Raw genomic sequence first — 18,239 nt, 5'->3', positions numbered from 1 at the left:
TTTGGGTTGGACAGTTGTACTCGTAAAGTTCATCCATATTTTGCACCTGTTGTAATAATTTTTTCAATATATTAATAACAAATCTTTTTATAACACCTCACCCCAGTGACGAATGCCTTAAATGAAAATACTATAACAAATTTAAATAGGTTTGTAATCAGATAAGTGAGAATTCATCACACAGTTTCACAGTATAATCAGTAAAGTCGTTTTAATAATCATAGAAATCGAACAAACGTGTTGTAGTAGACTGCTCTGAACTACAGTAGACACTTATCGATCGTAATTTGAGAATAAATTTTTAGCTTACCTCTCTTCGTCCTTTGGGAAATTGTGGAAAAGTTTTTCTTTTGAGGTTGATTTAAATCTGGCGTTCTGACAGTTTATTGCAGAGCAAAATTGCCCACCTTGCCTCAGACGATCGCCTTGTGCCATGTTGTTTCGTAGCATCCTACTACGAAAGATAACTCTAACTGACGAGTTTTCCCGCGGTCACGAGTGATCCCTCTCTACATCTAAGCTCTCTGGTGTAGTCCCTCTAGTCAGAGTTCGACAGCGTCAGAACTAGTTCGATAGAATTGACAGGGGCCACGTGGCCCGGTAGTATATAAGCTAGAACCGAAGTGTGGTCGAGGCTTCCAAGGTCCGGTGGCGCAACGGTTAGCGCCTGTCACCAATACAGTGAAGGTTGGCTGCCCTGAGTTCATTTCTCGTCTCGGGCACGCTGTTCTTTCTCTGCACGTGGCATCTGTTTACAGGGCTGGCTGCTTGCCGTGATATAGCCTTAGTTGCTAGCACGGTGTATTCCCCCCCCCCCCCCATAGTGCGAAATCGCCGCAAGGTGGAAGCACTTTCCTACTAAACAACAACAACAACAACAATAGTCGAGGCTTTTTCCCTCGTGTTCCAGCAGAGACGTAGTCTCTGAGTGATAGTCAGTCGCAGGCAGCAGGTCTGAAATAGGGAAGCCCGTTCAATCAGAGCGTATCACTACCTGCTGGCACTTGTGATCTGGTGGAGTAGAGAGGAGAGTGTGCGCTGTAACCAAGGATTGATTCTCCCAACAAGTGAGGGAGTTAACTGTGTCCGGCAGCAAGACGTGCGAGGCAGCGGCTGGCAGACACCACCGTGCCACCGGCCCTGTGTGGTCATCTACAGAACAGCCTACAGTCATCTCTACTGCGAGAATCGTCGCTGCACCCATTGCCTGGAGTAACTGGGTGGGACAGTGACAAGAAATAATCTACGAGACCAGGTGCATGCAGGCAACTGCACCCGTCTTCAGGAAACAACGACTTCCAGTTCAGAAGTCAGCTCTACTACGAGTATCGTCGCTGCATCCGTTGCCTGGGGCAACCGTGGTGGGACAGTGACAAGGAATCGCCTAGAAGCCCAGGGGTACGTAGCCAGCTACACCCAGCTTCAGGAAGCAACAAGCGAAGCAGTCGAGTGAGACTATCAGTACGATATTATTCCAAGACTGTGAATTGTGTGTCAGGGACGGACCGCGTGTCCGGACATATGTGCAGATACGTAAGATACGTAAGATCAAATTATTTTCTCAATTCATTGTTGTTCAATCGTCTTCATGTCAACCTAACTTGCTTTTGTTTTAATTATAATCTTTTACGTGTACACTGTCTTGTCAGTGGAGTGTTTGCGCACGCGGGTGTGACTGTTAGTCAGGACGCGTGCGGACGTGCGTACAGGCGGCGATTGTGTGTGAGGGTGAAAGCCGGGTGGAGCGAGCCAGCTAAAGATACCCCTTTCCCCTCGGGCTAGTCAGGCCAGCCTTCTCCCAGCCTAGTAATACGTCACAGTAGGTGACAGATGAATGATCGTATCTAAAACAGATATACAGAAAATCAGTCAACGTGGAACTTGCACGAAGTAAGGCTAATGGTCTGATTGGTGGCTACTGGTTTCTACAGGAGTAGCTGACAGTTCCACCTACAGCACGATGGAAAAGACAAAGTCTGCCAATAAGGACACTGAGCAGCATGTTGATGTAGGTCTCCATGATGCCCTTGACTGCTGCCATGGATGTAGTGCTGAAATAAACAATAAACAAGCACATGTATACATACCCAGGCCACCCACATACACAGCAACACAAAGCATGCACACGAGCACAGAAACACACCCAGATATATAAATACAAGCTAATGTCATGATATTCTGTACTTTACATTGTAGCATCGACAGGATTTGTAGGAACTTTACTGGTCCTTACATGCTCTTAGACTTTTCTACATAAGGACTTATATTCACTTCGTGTTCCTCACAGCCACAAAATATTACATCAAATTCATTTTTGCAGGTCTTCAAATCCACATTAAGTTTACAATGAGACTCATCTATTCATAGGGTCCCCCACTATGCAAGTCATTTTCTCGACTGAAGAAAGAGGAGAAATAAACACCAAAAGCAGAATGTACCCCATCAACACCCCACCCGGTTCGCACCATGCTGAGTATAGCCTGTAGTACCCGGTCAAACTCTCGACAGCCAGTTCTACGAAACATCATCACTCAGAGTGTCCCGAGTCCAGATCTGAGTCCGACACCTTTCAGTTCTTACTACAGTGGTGACAAGGGAGTGACTTGACGTAGGGCGGAGTGGGAAGGTGAAAATCAAATGAAGGTAGATAATTGCCCAAAGCAATAACACCCCACCAAAAGGGAAACACACAAACATATATATGCATGCACACACACATAAACACACACATACATAATGCTTATATACATAAACATGGACAATAATACGCAAATTTACCAAAATAAATGAGACGCACATACATAATACATGCGTGTGTCATTCTTTCACTGCATTTCGCTGTGTGTGCGTGTGTGCATGTCTGCGTGTGTGCATGTCTGCGTGTGTGTCGGCGTGTGTGTCGGCGTGGGTGTAGTGTCGCACCCGCCACTGCGCGTTCGATGAGATGTCAGCTCTCATCTCGATGATTTCCATTTTTTTATCCGAAGACACCACAATCCACGCTGGTCCACGGGCTCGCCTCCCTTTTGACCTTTGTTGATGTCTGGATCGTTGGGCCAGGACTCCTTCTCCCTGCAATGCCAGAGTCTGTGGCCTGTCCTGTGTGGAGACTGTGTTGGCAAAGTGTTTGTACAGCTTTTGTATGCCAGCTGCCAATGGTGGTGTATGTGTGAACGCTGTCCTTCTGCGTGGAGTACACACCACTGAGTACATTGTTACTGATATTTGTCATGTCGCCAGATGATATCAATCTTCTTATGGAGTGCATATCTCAACTATGTCTGAAATCGTAGACTTTGACAAAACAACACAAGGCTGAATGGATAAACCTGAGCATCCATCACATTTTCACTCCACGCGATAATCCTCATTCTTCCTATTTCAATACATACATACACACATACCTACATACACACATACATACATACATACATACATACATATATACATACATACATACACACATACACACATACATACACACACATACATACATACACACACACATACACACACACAGACACACACATACATACACACATACATACAGGCACACATTAATGGATGGCTACATAATAATTCACCTGTCACTGCAGACCCCAGTAATATTTTTGTAGACGACATTCTACCTACAAAAGATAAAATCTGACACGTGATCAGTGTGGGCTCGCTAAATAGACGAACCTTATGATATGTGGTTGAAACACTGTAGCCACTACAGCTAAATAAACGTCCACAATAAATAGATAAAATCTTGCTGATATCTCGATCGAGTTTTTCCACCTCATCTGTTCCTCTACTTGACACCCACGGATCCGGTTGCATACACACACACACATTCTCTCTCAAGTTTTGAGAGCTCGCATCTTAAATGGATTTCGCCAAACTTTATCAAGATATCCGACTGGGCCTTGCTTATAACTCAAGCATGATCAAATTTAATTTTCACGATAGCAGGCACGCAGGATGGTCAGAAATTGAAGGAAGTGTAATCTTATGTAATCAGCGGCGGCGTTAGGGGGGTGGCAAGTGGGGCGGCCGCCCCAGGCCCCGCTCTCGAAGGGCCCCGCGCTTCAGCCCCGAGGTAAGGTGACCAGACGCTTTTGACCTCGTGTCCCGCCTGCTCATAAAATGTCCGGCTTTGTGGCAAGTCCATCATGTCCCGCTTGTCTTTAACAATACTGTACACTGATTCTCATCCGCGCCTTTGGTTTTGGCTTTTGCCTTTTTGGCGGTGTTTTGTTGATCCTTATTTCTTTTTCGTTGCTCTGCGGGCTCCGGTGTTTGACCCGTGACGACAATGACCTGCCGGCCGACATCTTATTGCACGCGCCGCTGGTACATCGCCGGTGGTCGTCTGCTCGTCCATCGTAATGAAGGTGTCAGCTTCTTTGTTAATGTTGTCGAGTTCCCCCACTTCCCAGCGGCAACCCACGCCAGCTGACTACACCCCAAACCTGGTGATAATAGAATGGACAACAAATGAGTACACAATGGCTTTCACCTGCCGACTTTGTTGTGTAAAGTGAAGCTGTTGGAAGTCGCTCGCTTTCCTTTGAAGGCAGCCTCTAACGACTCCATCAGACATGTCAGTCTGTTATTATTTTTTTCTTTTTACTTTGTCTGTGTTGGAATGCTACAGACTGCCGATTTCTAACTCTGCTATACTTGATAAAATACATTTTTAGGAAATTAACCTAGGCCGATGTTTAAAAAAACAAACAAACAAACAAACAAACAAACAAACAAGTGCATTTTACATTTTGGCAGACGATGCCGATCCAAAGGCATAATCAGGCCGTACTGAAGGCCACCCCTGGTATAGAGTTGTAGACTAATGTAGTTTGCTTGGTGATGGAGAAACGCGCACACAAAGCGACAACACAAAACTTAAAAAAAAAATAATAAAAAATAAAAATATGGAAGAAAGGAAAAAAAAAGAAAACAAAACCCCTTTCATACAGATGGCCAAACAAAACAAATAGGGGAGAGCCCCACCATAACACGCACGCACAAAAAAAACAACAAACAAAAACCAATCAGACACACACCCACCACCATGTACACCCACCCCTCTAGCCAATGGCACTCGCGTGGTCACAACTGTCATCGCAGTTCAAAAGGTTATTCCCCCTTCCAGGCCACTGCCTGAGTCACCCGCCGTTCACAGCCAAGGACCAGTTACACTGTTACAGTGTCACACCAAGAAATAATATCCCTGGACAAGTGGCAGACGATTTTTTTCACTTAACTGCTAGAACGAGGCTCGGAACCACAAAACTTCCGTTTTTTTCACATTTAAGATTAACTACTAAAAAGAGGCAGGAAACGACATAGCTTCCGGTTTATTTACTTTGTTACAGCTCGCCGAGACCAACAGCCGATCACTTCACAATACACGTTCATGGTCACACCCTCTGTTATTGTCACGAACACAGTTCGTCCTCGCGACTCGAGTGTCGGTGCGTGGCCAACGGTCTGGTCACACGCAGGTGGTCAACGGTCAACGTCCTCAGTTTGCTGACTGACGGCGGTCTGTTCATCCTTCGCCGTGCGGTAACTTTTCACTCCGATTGATCAAGTGTTTGACTGAGTCTGCAGAAAGTGAAGTACATCAGCAACACACTCTACGACCATGCATATACAATCACAAGCGTCTCTTGTTCCCTTCCAACAACAGCGTCGTCAGCCCCGACAGACGCCAAACCTTATCTACACAAAGAGAATTCCCTGACTTTGTCTTAGACGCTAATCGCATATCATAACTACACAAACAAAAATCCCCAAAATACAGATTCAGCACATGTCTCCCACACACACACACACGCACACACGTCTGTACACAAATCTCTCAGCCTCAGTCGCTCACGCACTTTGCACTTTGCGCACCGGCTGGCCAGCCACCCATGTCTTTAAAAATCTTATTCACGCTCACTGATTCGCATCCACGCCTTTGTTTTGGTTTGTCTTGTTGATCCCGATTTACTTTTCGTTGCTCTGCGGGCTCCGGTGTTTGACCCGTGACGACAATGACCTGCCGGCCGACATCTTATTGCACGCGCCGCTGGTACATCGCCGGTGGTCGTCTGCTCGTCCATCGTAATGAAGGTGTCAGCTTCTTTGGTTACTTCTCAGTGGCATTAACTTTCCTCCCTACCCTAACCCCACGCCAGCTGACTACACCCCAAACCTAGTGATAATGGAATGGACAACAAATGAGTACATAATGGCTTTCACCTGCCGACTTTGTTGTGTAAAGTGAAGCTGTTTGTAGTCGCTCGCTTTCCTTTGAAGGCAGCCGTCCCCTATGTCAGCCTGCTATTATTTTTTATCTTTTTACTTTGTCTGTGTTGGAATGCTACAGACTGCCGATTTCTAACTCTGTTATACTTGATAAAATACATTTTTAGCAAATTAACCTAGGCCGATGTTTAAAAAAAAATGAAAACAAGTGCGTTTTACATTTTGGCAGACGATGCCGATCCACAGGCATCTACAGGCCGTGTTTAAGCCCACCCCGGGTATAGAGTTGTAGACTAATGTAGTTTGCTTGGTGATGGAGAAAAGAGAAGAGAAAGTTTCACGGTGTCGTGAAGTAACTATGGGAAACAAACTCCTTTGACATCTCACTTCGGGCTTAGAGGTTGCAGTGCCAGTGGCGGACCCCATCCTCTCCATCCACAGAGTGGCCATACATCAGTGACATATCCACCTCTTTACTGTCAATTCCAACTTGCTCGCAGGTCCCCCAAGTGGCACATTAATTCAGAGACCTCAATGCACGAGCGTTCTTCTAGAATCTAGACCAGACCTGGGCAAAGGGCGTCCCGCGGGCCGAATCCGGCCCGCCTCTTGTCTCTGACCGGCCCGCACGCTGGCCCGCCCGCCAGTATATATAGTATATATACAGTACTGGGTAACACTGAGTTAACTATATTAGTCCGGCCCTCTAAAACCATCCCAGTTTCTCATTCGGCCCCTTGGGAAAATTAACTGCCCACCCCTGATCTAGACGGTTCATGCGCGATAAATCATTGTGTCCAGCGGCCCTCTGACACTTGGCCCGCTACCCCGACGCATTGTGTCCAGCGGCCCTCTGACACTTGGCCCACTACCCCGACGGCCCCGCCTACCTCAGGCCTGGAAATTGTATACTGCAGACTTGAAACTCAACATCTGCAGGTGCTCCTTCTTCAGACCAGAAAAAGAAGATGGAAAACAAGATAAGGTAGGAATATTTATATTTTAATTTTTTAAAAAAAACGTTTTTCTTTTTAAAATGGAATACTATAGTGGCGTGGACAGATCTGCCGTTGAAAGCCTCACTACTCGGCAAAGTCAGAGGAAAGGTTCCCCCCCACCACCACCACCACCTCCTTTTTCGGCGTTCTTTGTCGGTGACGACACCATCATCGGCACGCATCCCACTTTTGCTCCCCAAACGTCTGGTCACCTTACCTCCTCTCACCCTTCACTCTCTCTCTCTAATCACACCTCTCTTTATTTATTTATTTTTTTTAAACATCTAACTGACACGCATTCCGGAAACGTCCATCATTCACACCCTTTCGCTCTCGCAGGTGTTCAGTCCTGTAGTACTTGGTGTAGGTCTCTGACTCACTCATGGCTGTTAGTATGTCTGTACTTCTCTACTGACAAGCTTGGTCTGTGTACCAATGTGCTTTATGCATTTTTGTAGTTTAATATCTTTTTGTTTGTATATATCGCACTGAGCTTACTGTAACTTTGGGAAAATGTGCAGGGACTATAAACACTAAATTATACTAAAGATTTCACGAGCTGACCAACATGGTGTGACGAGTTGTCGGTTGCCAGATGTCTGGTGAAGACAATAAACCTCAACTTGTCATTGCCCCCAAGCATGTGGATACAGCGAGGTGGAATGTGTGGTACAAAGCCTCGCCACACAAACACACATACTCTTTCTAAACTCAAACTCACACACTTATTCGTTGCTACTCTTCACACACACACACAAACACACCCAAACGCCATCTACAGTAGGACATGCTTGTCCTTTATATGAAACAATACTTGTACTAACAAGTAGTTAGAATTTTCTTATCTTTCTTTTGTTTTTACAAAAGTGTTGAAAAATCTGTTAGCGTCTTTTCATCCCACAAATCTCGCAGGCCCGTATAGAAATACTTCTGGATTGTGATTTGTTATGACACCCAGACACCCGCTACAAACAGCGTAGAACAGGGATTCCCAACCTACGGCCAGCGGGCCATATCCGGCCCGCGACGCGGTGCCATCCGGCCCGCAAAACTTCTGCCCACAGTGCAGGAAATCGGCATGTTAGTAATAAAAAAGAAAACTAAAAAAATAAAAACCAAAAAAAAGGAAGAAGAAGTATTTATCCCCACGTAGGGGCGTCTCTCAATCTTTTTTTCGATGGACGAACATTTCGATTCAGTGCTCCGACTTGGTGTCTCTACGATGAGGCCGGACATTCAGAAGTTGGTTTCGGGAAAACAACTTCAAATATCCCACTAATTACTACATAATTAATGGTAAGTACAACTTGTTTCTAATAAAAATGGTATCTGCTCTATTTTTGTCTTTTTTGTATTTGTGCGGTGAAGGGCCCGTGACACGCATGTCGGAAATGTGTATGGCCCGCAGGCCGAAAAAGGTTGGGCATCACTGGCGTATAACAAGCGTGAATCATTTTTGAAAAAAAGCAGTTAGGCTATGCCTGCCTCCTCATGACAGCCAGAGATGTGAAAACCAGCGGCAACTGCTGCAAGCATCCTTCTCATGGATTGGTCCATTTTTTGATGACGTCACACGGTTTGCTGCGCTTTCCCCCAGAGCTCCGCCCGTGTCCCCATTGCACGCTGAGCAGCGACAGAGAAAGGTTCAAAGAGAAAGGCATTAGAGAAAGATAACTATTTTATCTATACAAAACGAAGAAAATAAAAGATTTGTGTATCAGGACTTTACAAAAATTCCATGAAGATGAGTCACCGAAAGCCAATCAAGGTCTGTGAAGAAGCCTTCATCCGCTGTGCGCCGTGGACACCAGTTACCTTCAGACTGCAACAAAACAGGGTACTACAACCAACACCAGGCTACAATAGACGTTTGACTGAAGCTATAAAGTGTTTGGAGGCTTTTGGTGTTCGCAGTGACATTGACTCTGTGTGCGCACATCTGAGAACTTTTAAAGGTTCTGAAATCGCCAAGAGAGTGTTCTGCAATATTCGTGAACGGCCACGACGACAGCCTTGGAGCTTAACTGATGCTGTCGACCTTTCTGTTACTGTGGAGGCAAGAGACCCCTTGGCGTACCGAGCTAAAAGGCTCTTTAAGGAGCTCCTGCGTGTCTTCCTTACTCTCTGCCAGAACCTCATTGAAGACAATCAGTCTCTTGAGCAGAGACTGAAAGGCACTTTCATTGATGTTTTCGAAGGACTGACAGATTCTAATTTCAGTCTTGAGCCTTACTGGAATAAAAAACCTACACGCAAGCAAAGCTCCATTTGTTATGCAATAGATCTCGTCCATCACTCCCACATAGAATTTCCAGAGTATTACCAAACGATGATCAGTGACCTGGCCATCCTTGCTCCTAAACAATGGGGAATGTACCAGCGAGGAAATAGGTATAAAGGAGACTACACAAATTGGTGTATACCTGAAACATTCAGTGGATTTGAATTGGACACCCAATCTGACACACCAAGGGACTGGGATGCCATGCAGAGAGAAAGGATAGTTTATGCTGAGAGGTCTACATTGCTGTCTGCTGAAAAACGTACAAGAGTGGCGGATTCGTCGAGTTCGGAGGAAGAAGGATCGTCCTTACCTAAGATGAGGCGCACAGAGCACTCATACTTGATAATGGAACAATCTACACTACCTTACATTGTCGATGAAACTTCTTCCTCCTCTCCAGCGTCATCACCATTAGAGGAGGCACCATTTAAGTATATAGGACTTGACAGAGAGAGTGGCAATACCGAGGACGAGGTGGTGACGAGAAATACACCAAACATGGACACGGCTAGAGCGCTGACCTTTAGTCCTCAGCCTTCCACCTCTCGTGAAGAGGAACAACCGTCGACTTCTAGACAAGCAGACGTCAGGGCCGTGGACACAAGTGACAGAACCGTTTCCTCTGGTTCTGCTACAGCAGGCATCAGACGTCCATCTTTTACAATGGATACTGCTAGACTGTTAAACAAAGCAACACAGACACCTGTTGTTTCCTGGTTTGTTCTTGAAGAACTGATTCGTCAGAAATGCGAGGATATGCTAGGTAAACCTGGCCAAACTGACGAATTCACAGAATGACTGTAACAAAGTTTAGATTGTAAGAGATGACTTTGTCAGCAGTGAAGTCAGAAACTCATTTTGTGAAAACGGCTACAGCTCCAGCAAATGGATTTTTACTGTTACAAAAACGGTAAACTTTATTCATTTGATATTTTTAGTGTAATTCAGAAACTGTAGAGGCCGTTTTTAATTAGACCTTTTTTCTTCTTAATATATTTGGTACTGTTGTGGCTATTTCACAACTTTCAATCATTTTTCTAATATTGATCTTGTTCAATAATCTCTTCCATTAATCTCTCGTAATCACTGATTTGTGCTCTGATCTTTCATTCTTTCTCTCCTGTGTTTATTATGTGCCTGTAACCTTGACATTTTTATCATATGCTTTTGGTTTTTTTTTTCCTTCTAAAATGAGGGTTCAAGTAACGGACATTATAGCATCTCTTTAAAATGTGTATTCTTCTCTCATTCTGTTTTCACACACACATACATAGAGTTTCCTGCATAATGCTAATGTATAACTTACAATATTTTGCTATTTTTCTATATTTTGCTACTTTGTATACTGTGCTGGTGTAAAGGTATTGACAAAGTGTGTGAAGCTTTCCTGTTTGTTGATCACAAATAGAAGCTCAATCCACCATTTCAGTTGCCTGCAATGAGGTTTTCTTAACAACACAAAAATTGTCCATTGTGCAACCCAAAATTATGATGAAATATGAGTCAGTATCATCTACCACTGAAGCACATATTACCAATATTACCAGTTGATTTGTTTTCTCTTTTAATCTACGTGTCGTTTCGATACACCTATCTTGGTCTATTTAATACTTTAAGCTTTCTTCATATTAATTACAATAAGAAAAATTATCTACATGTTTAACAGCTGTTACCTAACAACCGTGTGTTTATTTAATCAGTTCCTCTAAATAGAATTTTCTTGTTGTTAGCAATACTTTTGTTTTTCACTTAAAATCCACTATTTACTATTTTTCTACTTCAACTTACTTCACGTGTCTTGGTAATTCGTCCTGCCAGGGAGAACTACTGTGGAGGATGTAATGCCGATGTCTGATGATCTTGTGATGTCTTGAAAGTCCGATAAATAAAACCATGTCTCTCTTGTTTGAAGGCGTCTGTTGAAGCTTAAGTAGAAAGAATTTGTTTTAATTGACACTTTAAAAATACTACATACCACAAAGAGATCAAAGCGTTTCATTTGTGTGTGAGTTGGGGGGAGGAGGAGAAGAAGAAGGAATGTCGGTGACAGTGGGGGTGTTTAACAGTGCTGATGCTGTGAGAAATGATTTAAATGGTGATTAAAATATTCTTTAGGAGGTTTTCATCCTGTGTGTATTAAATGCACCTTTGTGGGGACGCTGTACATACCTGGGCTGGTGTGCATAAGCGAACTAAAACATGAACTTAAGCTTAAGTTGGCTGACTCAACTTTAAGTACAGTAACTCGGTGTGCACAAGACAACTCAAGTCCGCAAAGTACAAAATTTCTCACTCAACTTTAAGACTGCCCTCCCCCAGGTATAAACCCTTACTTAGCTGAGTCGGGCGACTTCAGTTAGCACATTTCTGATTTCTTTGTGTGAAGAGTGACAGACGATGGCAGCGAGACGACTGTGCTTTAGAATGACGATAAGAAGACATTTGAGGAGGGAACGTGTGTTTGGTGACAGACACAATCCTTTTGACCTGTATGATCATTGATGTAGCCCTAGTTGCTGGCACGGCATAAAACACAAACAAGTTGACCACAGGTTGAGAACCGCTGCCATACAGTGAACAGACTTGGCTGTCAACGGCGGGGGACTCAGGCAGTGGCCTGGAAGGGGGGAATAACCTTTTGAATTGCGGTGACAGTTGTGACCACGCGAGTGCCATTAGCTAGAGGGGTGGGTGTACATGTTGGTGGGTGTGTGTCTGATTGGTTTTTGTTTTTTGTTTTTTTTTGTGCGTGCGTGCGTGTTATGGTGGGGCTCTCCCCTATTTGTTTTGTTTGGCCATCTGTATGAAAGGGGTTTTGTTTTCTTTTTCTTTCCGTTCTTCCACATTTTTATTTTATTTATTTTGAGCTGGCGGTCGCACTATACTTTAGTTTTGTGTTGTCGCTTCGTGTGCGCGTTTTGTCTTCACTGACGAGTGACTGGCTTCGCTGCTCGCGTCGGGTGCGCGGAGGTTTGTCTGTGTGATTGCGAGTGTGTCTGTGAGAGAGCGAGTCCCACAACTCCCGATCGCGTTTCGCGACAACCTCTGGCACTGCAGTCAACACACACACCCGCGCGCATGCGCATCTTGTTGTAGTGCGGTGAGCTGGTGTTGTTGTACCAGTGCCACAATATTGACAATATTGATCAGTGGCGTAGCAAGATGTTCGGCGTTGGGGGGGGGGGGCAAACTGCCTGCTGACAGTGAACGGCGTTCTCACTCGCACATTACGTAAACAAGGATGGGGGGGGGGGGTACTGCACGCACGCACGTACACAGTGGTAGCATCACAACACGCTGTTTATTGTTAACAGGCAAAGCAGCATTAAATAAGAAAAAACAAATTAAAGAATGACTCCCCGGCTAACGCATTCACAAGAAATGAGATAAACGTTATAATCATATAAATCATATTAATCAAGGTTGGCAAGTCAGTGTGCCAAAAAAACTGTGTCCTCGGTGATTTCTATTAATGAACTCCATTGCAGTCTCGTCCAGATTAAGCAGATCAACCCTCTCTTTAAATACATGCATGAGACAGTTATTCAAGCGCGTTTGTGTCATGGAACTTCTCAGGTATGTTTTTGTTCGTTTTAAGGCAGAAAAACTGCGTTCTGCAGTTGCCGTGGTAACTGGGATAGTAAGATACAGTTTCAAAAGCTTGTCGATCTCGCTTAACATCTTTCTCACGGTCTCTGCCGCTACTAATTCTGATGAAATACCTCTGACGATTGACTGAACTGTCGTTTTGTCTGGGTTCACAGTAATGGCACTTGGCAGAAATGAGAGCTGTGTCTTCAGTGTGGTAAAGTCAATGTCAGAGCTATATATATATAGGTACTGACGATATTTCTAGGAATTTCCGTGCTTTTGCCTAGTGCTGCCTCACAAAGTAGCTTTTCGATCTGTCTCGGCACGTTCAAACTGTCTTGATGAAACCTCCTTTGGATATTTTCGACTATGTGATCTAGGGTTTCAAAGTACTGTTGTCTATCATAGGCTGCAATATCTGTGTACCAATGTCCCTCTGAGCCTTCGTCAAACTGTCGTGGAACTTGTCTCTGCCTGGGAAGGCGTGGTGCATCGCATAGTCTGCTTGCCTTGGCTTTAACATCATTGAAAAAATCTAGAAAATATTCATCGGAACGCATTTTCTGCAATGTGTATATGCAGACACTAGCTGCAGAAGAAGCGTCCTCACAAGATGTTGACTGTTTCTGTAGTGCTGTTGACAATTCTTCGGTTACAGCAAACACAGTCCGTGCCAGTGATCGGCCCACAAATGTCGAGAACTGCTGCATCAGGAGACCAGAAGCCCTTCTAGCATACTCGTCGCTGCCCTCGGAGACCACCTCTAGTCTTTCTTGCAAAATCTCATAGTTCTTTATTAGAGATTCCATCGCTCTTGTCCTTACCGTCCATCGAGTTGGGCAGAGGGGCTTAATGGTTGGCGAGGATCCTCCTGCTTCTTTTTGTATGGTGTCAAACAACACCTGACGCTTGGGTGACAAAGTAATAAGCTGTATTATTTCCTGGGCAAAATCAAGTGCATCTCTAATAATCTTGGTCTTTCTTGCAGTCTCCTGCAGCACAAGATTCACTGAGTGGGCCAGACAGTGAACAGAAATGGCTGATGGAACCTCATCTCTGAATCGCTTTGCAACCCCAGAAATGTGGCCTTGAAACGTGCTTGCGCCGTCGTACGCTTGACCTCTGACCTCTGCACTTTTCGACGGGGAGATTCAGCCGAATCACGCAGTCTTTCAGCGCAGAGAAGATAGTTACTGCCGAAGAATTGTCAAGCTGCAAGAGACCCACTGGTTCCTCCACTACTTCGTACTGTTCCGTTACCCATCTTATGCAGATTACTAATTGCTCTCTGTTTGAGATATCTCTCGTTTCGTCTGCTAAGAGTGCAAACCAGTTTGCTTGTCTGATGTCGGCCAGCACACAGCGCAGGATAGAATGTGCCATTATCTGGATAAGTTCATTCACTATTTCAGGTGACAAATAGCTTCCGTCTTCTGTCCATTTGTGCTCACTAAAGCAGATCTTCAAACACTGATGAAGGTTGCCCTCATCATCATCGTGACCGCGAATAGGCAGTGCCTGACGAAGCAGAAATACAAGGCTTTTTAATTCGTTCATGAAACTTGCAAGATTTTGCTTTTGTTGTGATTCATACTGAGTGGAAATCTGACCATAGACTGAAATGCCTGATTCTCTAGCCATCTTGTTGCCGACAACAGCACGATGTGCAGAAGACATGTGGTGGCAGTTGAATTTTTCTAAGGCTTTCTTCCAGTTGTTAAAACCTATCGAAATAAATGCCTGATCAGCTTTACTGCTAGCATGATGATGTGCTGCTTGTATGCAAATAAAACAATATGTTTTGTAATTAGTTGTGCAGAGATGAAGCCAAGGATACAACTCAAACCACGAGGCTTTCAATCTTCTAGCAGATGAAGTAGAAAATGACCTTTCTGTTTTGGAGAGGATGATATCGCTTACAGGCTCAAAAGGACTTAATGTGTCTGCAACACAGGGTAGACTGACATGGAGACTGTTGACTGGTGAGGTATTCATCGCCAACTGTAAACAGAGCAGCCTGACAGCCTCACAGCCTCACAGCCTTGATCGTACCACTACCTGTCTCTGTCTCAGAGCGAAGCCCATCAGCCGGCTTCTCATGGATTTCATCAAGCGCCTCTGTACTTGCAGATATATGGCATGTATCATATCCACCTCTTTTATTGTCACTGTCATCACATCCATCATGTGTGGCATCAAAATTCTCCTGTTGATTTTCACACATATCGTTAGAAGACTTCAAGCTATTCTGTTTCGTGATGTTTTCTGTCGGAAGAAAAACAGCAGGACATCATCAAAACTATTCAACATGTTGGTTCTTCAGTATATCTAACAGTAAACCTCTACAAGTGCCCGCTTCTACGATATTTTAAATCAAAAAATTAAATTGAACGGGGTCCTTTCACCTTCGTTTTAAAAAAGTTTGATAATCAGACACAGACTGGCAGCTGAAATAATTAGAAAAAGGTTAACAAAATAAGTTGGTGTGATTTTATAAATTTTTTCAAATTATTACTTAGGTAACACACAAAAATCATAATGTACAAGAGGAATCTGAGTTCTCTCTCTCTCTTTAAGTCTTTCCTGTGACTTACCCTCATCATGTGACGAAGCAGAGAAAAATGATCTAATCGTTCTCTGGGACTGGAATTCCACAGCCTTATGGTTTGAGCTGGACCGGGATTTTATTTGTCTACCTTGCTGCGACATCGCCTTACTGTCAACAACAAAACCGGGGATATATACTTAGTGACACATCAACTCGCGAAAGACCTGGTCTTTGTAAGACTGGCATTGCATACATGCCTAACTTTTAACAGTGTTTATGAGCGTTACTTATGAGAGTAAATTTTCAGACATTAATACATTCTCGCTCTCATAGCAAAGAAAACTTATAAATAGAAACAAGGTCGGAAGACTGTATCTATGTTTTTCAGAAACTTAATGATTTTCAGAGTACGAACTGACGACTCGGCGACTGGGGTTGAGATAAAGTTGAAGCTTATTCGAGTTCGAATTCAAGAATGAATTTGAGCCTGCGTCCAGAAACACAACAGTACAATAAGGCGCCCTTCCGGCCAAGAGCAATCCTCCCGTCTCCCATGTTACCTACTGGTCAGCTCTTCCAGTACCTCTATTACAAAATACACTACCAAACAGTATACCTAAACATGAAAACACCAAACCCCCGTGACAGCAACGATCAACATTCCAGCTCTGCACATATACACCAGCGCGCACACACCTATGCACACATGCGCGCATGCACAGGCCACGCAGTCACACTCGGTTACACGTCTGCATACTGGCCAGGGTAGGGGGGGGGGAATTGGTGTTTTACGCCGTGTCAGCAACTAAGGCTATATTACGGCAAGCAACCAGCCTTGTAAACAGATGGCACGTGCTGAGAAAGAACAGCGTGCCCGAGACGAGAAATGAACTCAGGGCAGCAAACTTTCACTGTATTGGTGACAGGCGATAACCGTTGCGCCACCGGACCGCCTCTACTGGCCAGGGTAGCCATCGGGTGGAAAAACAAAGGTAAAGATTAATTAAGCCTACTCACCCAGCGGCTCGTGACACGCGTTGTTCTATCTCACAAAAAACGCGGGGAAAATACGCTGGTTGCTGGAACCCTCTTCTAGACACCACGCCAGTTCCAGCGACAGTACACACAGCACGTGGCAAACCCCCGACTACTCCCAGAGACGGGCACAGGTCTCTCCACCACCGCAAAAACTCCTCTTCCGCCCCGCCGTCCTCCCAGTCCACATATACCTGTGTGGCAGGTTTCTATAGGCTTCAAGAAACCTCCAGAACCTTTCCCTACCCACAGGCCCAGCGTCCGCGAGATAATACACGTTACAAAGAGGCACAGCCCTATACCTGAACTTGGTGTCCGCACACCCTGGGAAAATAGCCCCATCCACCCCAAAGAGAACCAAAGAGACCAGAGAGGAAGGGACGCAGGGCTACCCTATAATTAAGGGCCATAAACTGGCCAGACCACCGTGGCCAGGGGACGAAACTAGGGTAGCAATGGCCGCAGGGCCACCCCTTCCTCGCTCCGCTACCCGACGGTGCTGAGCCAGCGATGCGACACGTTCTACGGCCATCTACCAAAACACGGACACATATATACAAACCAAACAGTATAACACAGATAACTTATGTTGAGTACCAGCCACAGTCGTTGATGATAAAAGAGTGAGTGCCCTTGTGTAGTTTTAGAAATGTTACTTATGCACTTCCCCCTGAGTCGTAGATAGCAATAATACCAGTCTCCCTGTCTCTAAAGAAAACTACCAATACACTGTATACACTGTATACTGGACTCAGAGTCTTTGCCTTACTTAGGTGAAGTCAAAGCCGTCAATTCGCACTAAACCGTTGGTGTGTAGTAAGATGGAAGTCCTCGTGCTTCGCTAGCTTTTCACAAAGTGTAAGGGTTCCTGTCTGATTGGCAAGACTGGGGTATTGGTATGCAACTAATTCGTTACTGGCTTTGTGTTCCCGATGGCCAGTGCGGCCCCTTTGGTTGTAAGCGATAGCAGATAATTTGAGGGTGACAGCGAGTGGGTGGGGGATGTTTGATGTTGGTCAATGATGTTCGTACCCACTGCTATTCGCAGCTCAGCCTCTGCGTCCACACGATTTCTGTATTGAGACTTAGGGAGTGGGATGATGATAGACTGAGCCCATTCTTCTGGCCATTTCTTCTCTTCCCATATCTTTTGACACAGTGTGGTGAAGGCCTTGGTTGTTGCGGCTCCTCCAGGTACACCAGGTGACTTTCCTCCCTTCAGACTGTGCATAGTTTTTCTCACCTCATCAGTGAGGACTGGCAGGTCTTCAGCCTCTCTTGTCCCAGTCTGGTGATGCTGGAGAATGCTGGTGTCTGGCTCGATCTTGTAGTTGTACAAGTCTTGGCAATATTCAGTCCAACGGCTTAGCACAGCAGCTTTCTCCGTAAGGAGCTGTCCGGTGCTGTCTTCGATGACCGTGGCTGGTCGCTGCTGAGTCTTGGTGAGGGCCTTCTGTGTTTCATATGCCTTCTTGCTGTCTCCGCTTGCCATGCCTATTTCCACGCTGCAACACTGGTCTTCGATCCAATCTTCTTTTGC

The 18,239-nt window shown here is 44.9% G+C and overlaps 1 protein-coding gene across 1 annotated transcript; it reads right to left on the bottom strand.

Moving 5' to 3' along the window:
* Window positions 1-13,322: 13,322 nt before the first annotated feature.
* Window positions 13,323-15,340, bottom strand: LOC112558601 (zinc finger MYM-type protein 1-like). The gene is made up of 3 exons (XM_025229143.1): window positions 15,175-15,340; window positions 14,447-14,840; window positions 13,323-14,250 (listed from the first exon to the last, which is right to left on the bottom strand). Exons 1-3 carry the CDS (start codon window positions 15,338-15,340, stop codon window positions 13,323-13,325), a joined length of 1,488 nt encoding a protein of 495 aa, XP_025084928.1.
* Window positions 15,341-18,239: the final 2,899 nt, after the last annotated feature.

The sequence above is a fragment of the Pomacea canaliculata genome, linkage group LG3 (genome assembly GCF_003073045.1).
Source record: "Pomacea canaliculata isolate SZHN2017 linkage group LG3, ASM307304v1, whole genome shotgun sequence".
NCBI lineage: Eukaryota > Metazoa > Mollusca > Gastropoda > Architaenioglossa > Ampullariidae > Pomacea > Pomacea canaliculata.
This window is presented reverse-complemented; position numbering and strand designations above follow the sequence as displayed.

What these genes read in the sequence shown, in the direction of transcription:
- LOC112558601 (XM_025229143.1), bottom strand. Translation starts at nt 15,340, where the DNA reads ATGTGTGAAAATCAACAGGAGAATTTTGATGCCACACATGATGGATGT. An exon ending in TCGCTCTGAGACAGAGACAG is followed by an intron (nt 14,841 to 15,174) that starts GTAGTGGTACGA and finishes TTATTTCGATAG; the next exon opens with GTTTTAACAACTGGAAGAAA. An exon ending in GACATCAGACAAGCAAACTG is followed by an intron (nt 14,251 to 14,446) that starts GTTTGCACTCTT and finishes CCCGTCGAAAAG; the next exon opens with TGCAGAGGTCAGAGGTCAAG.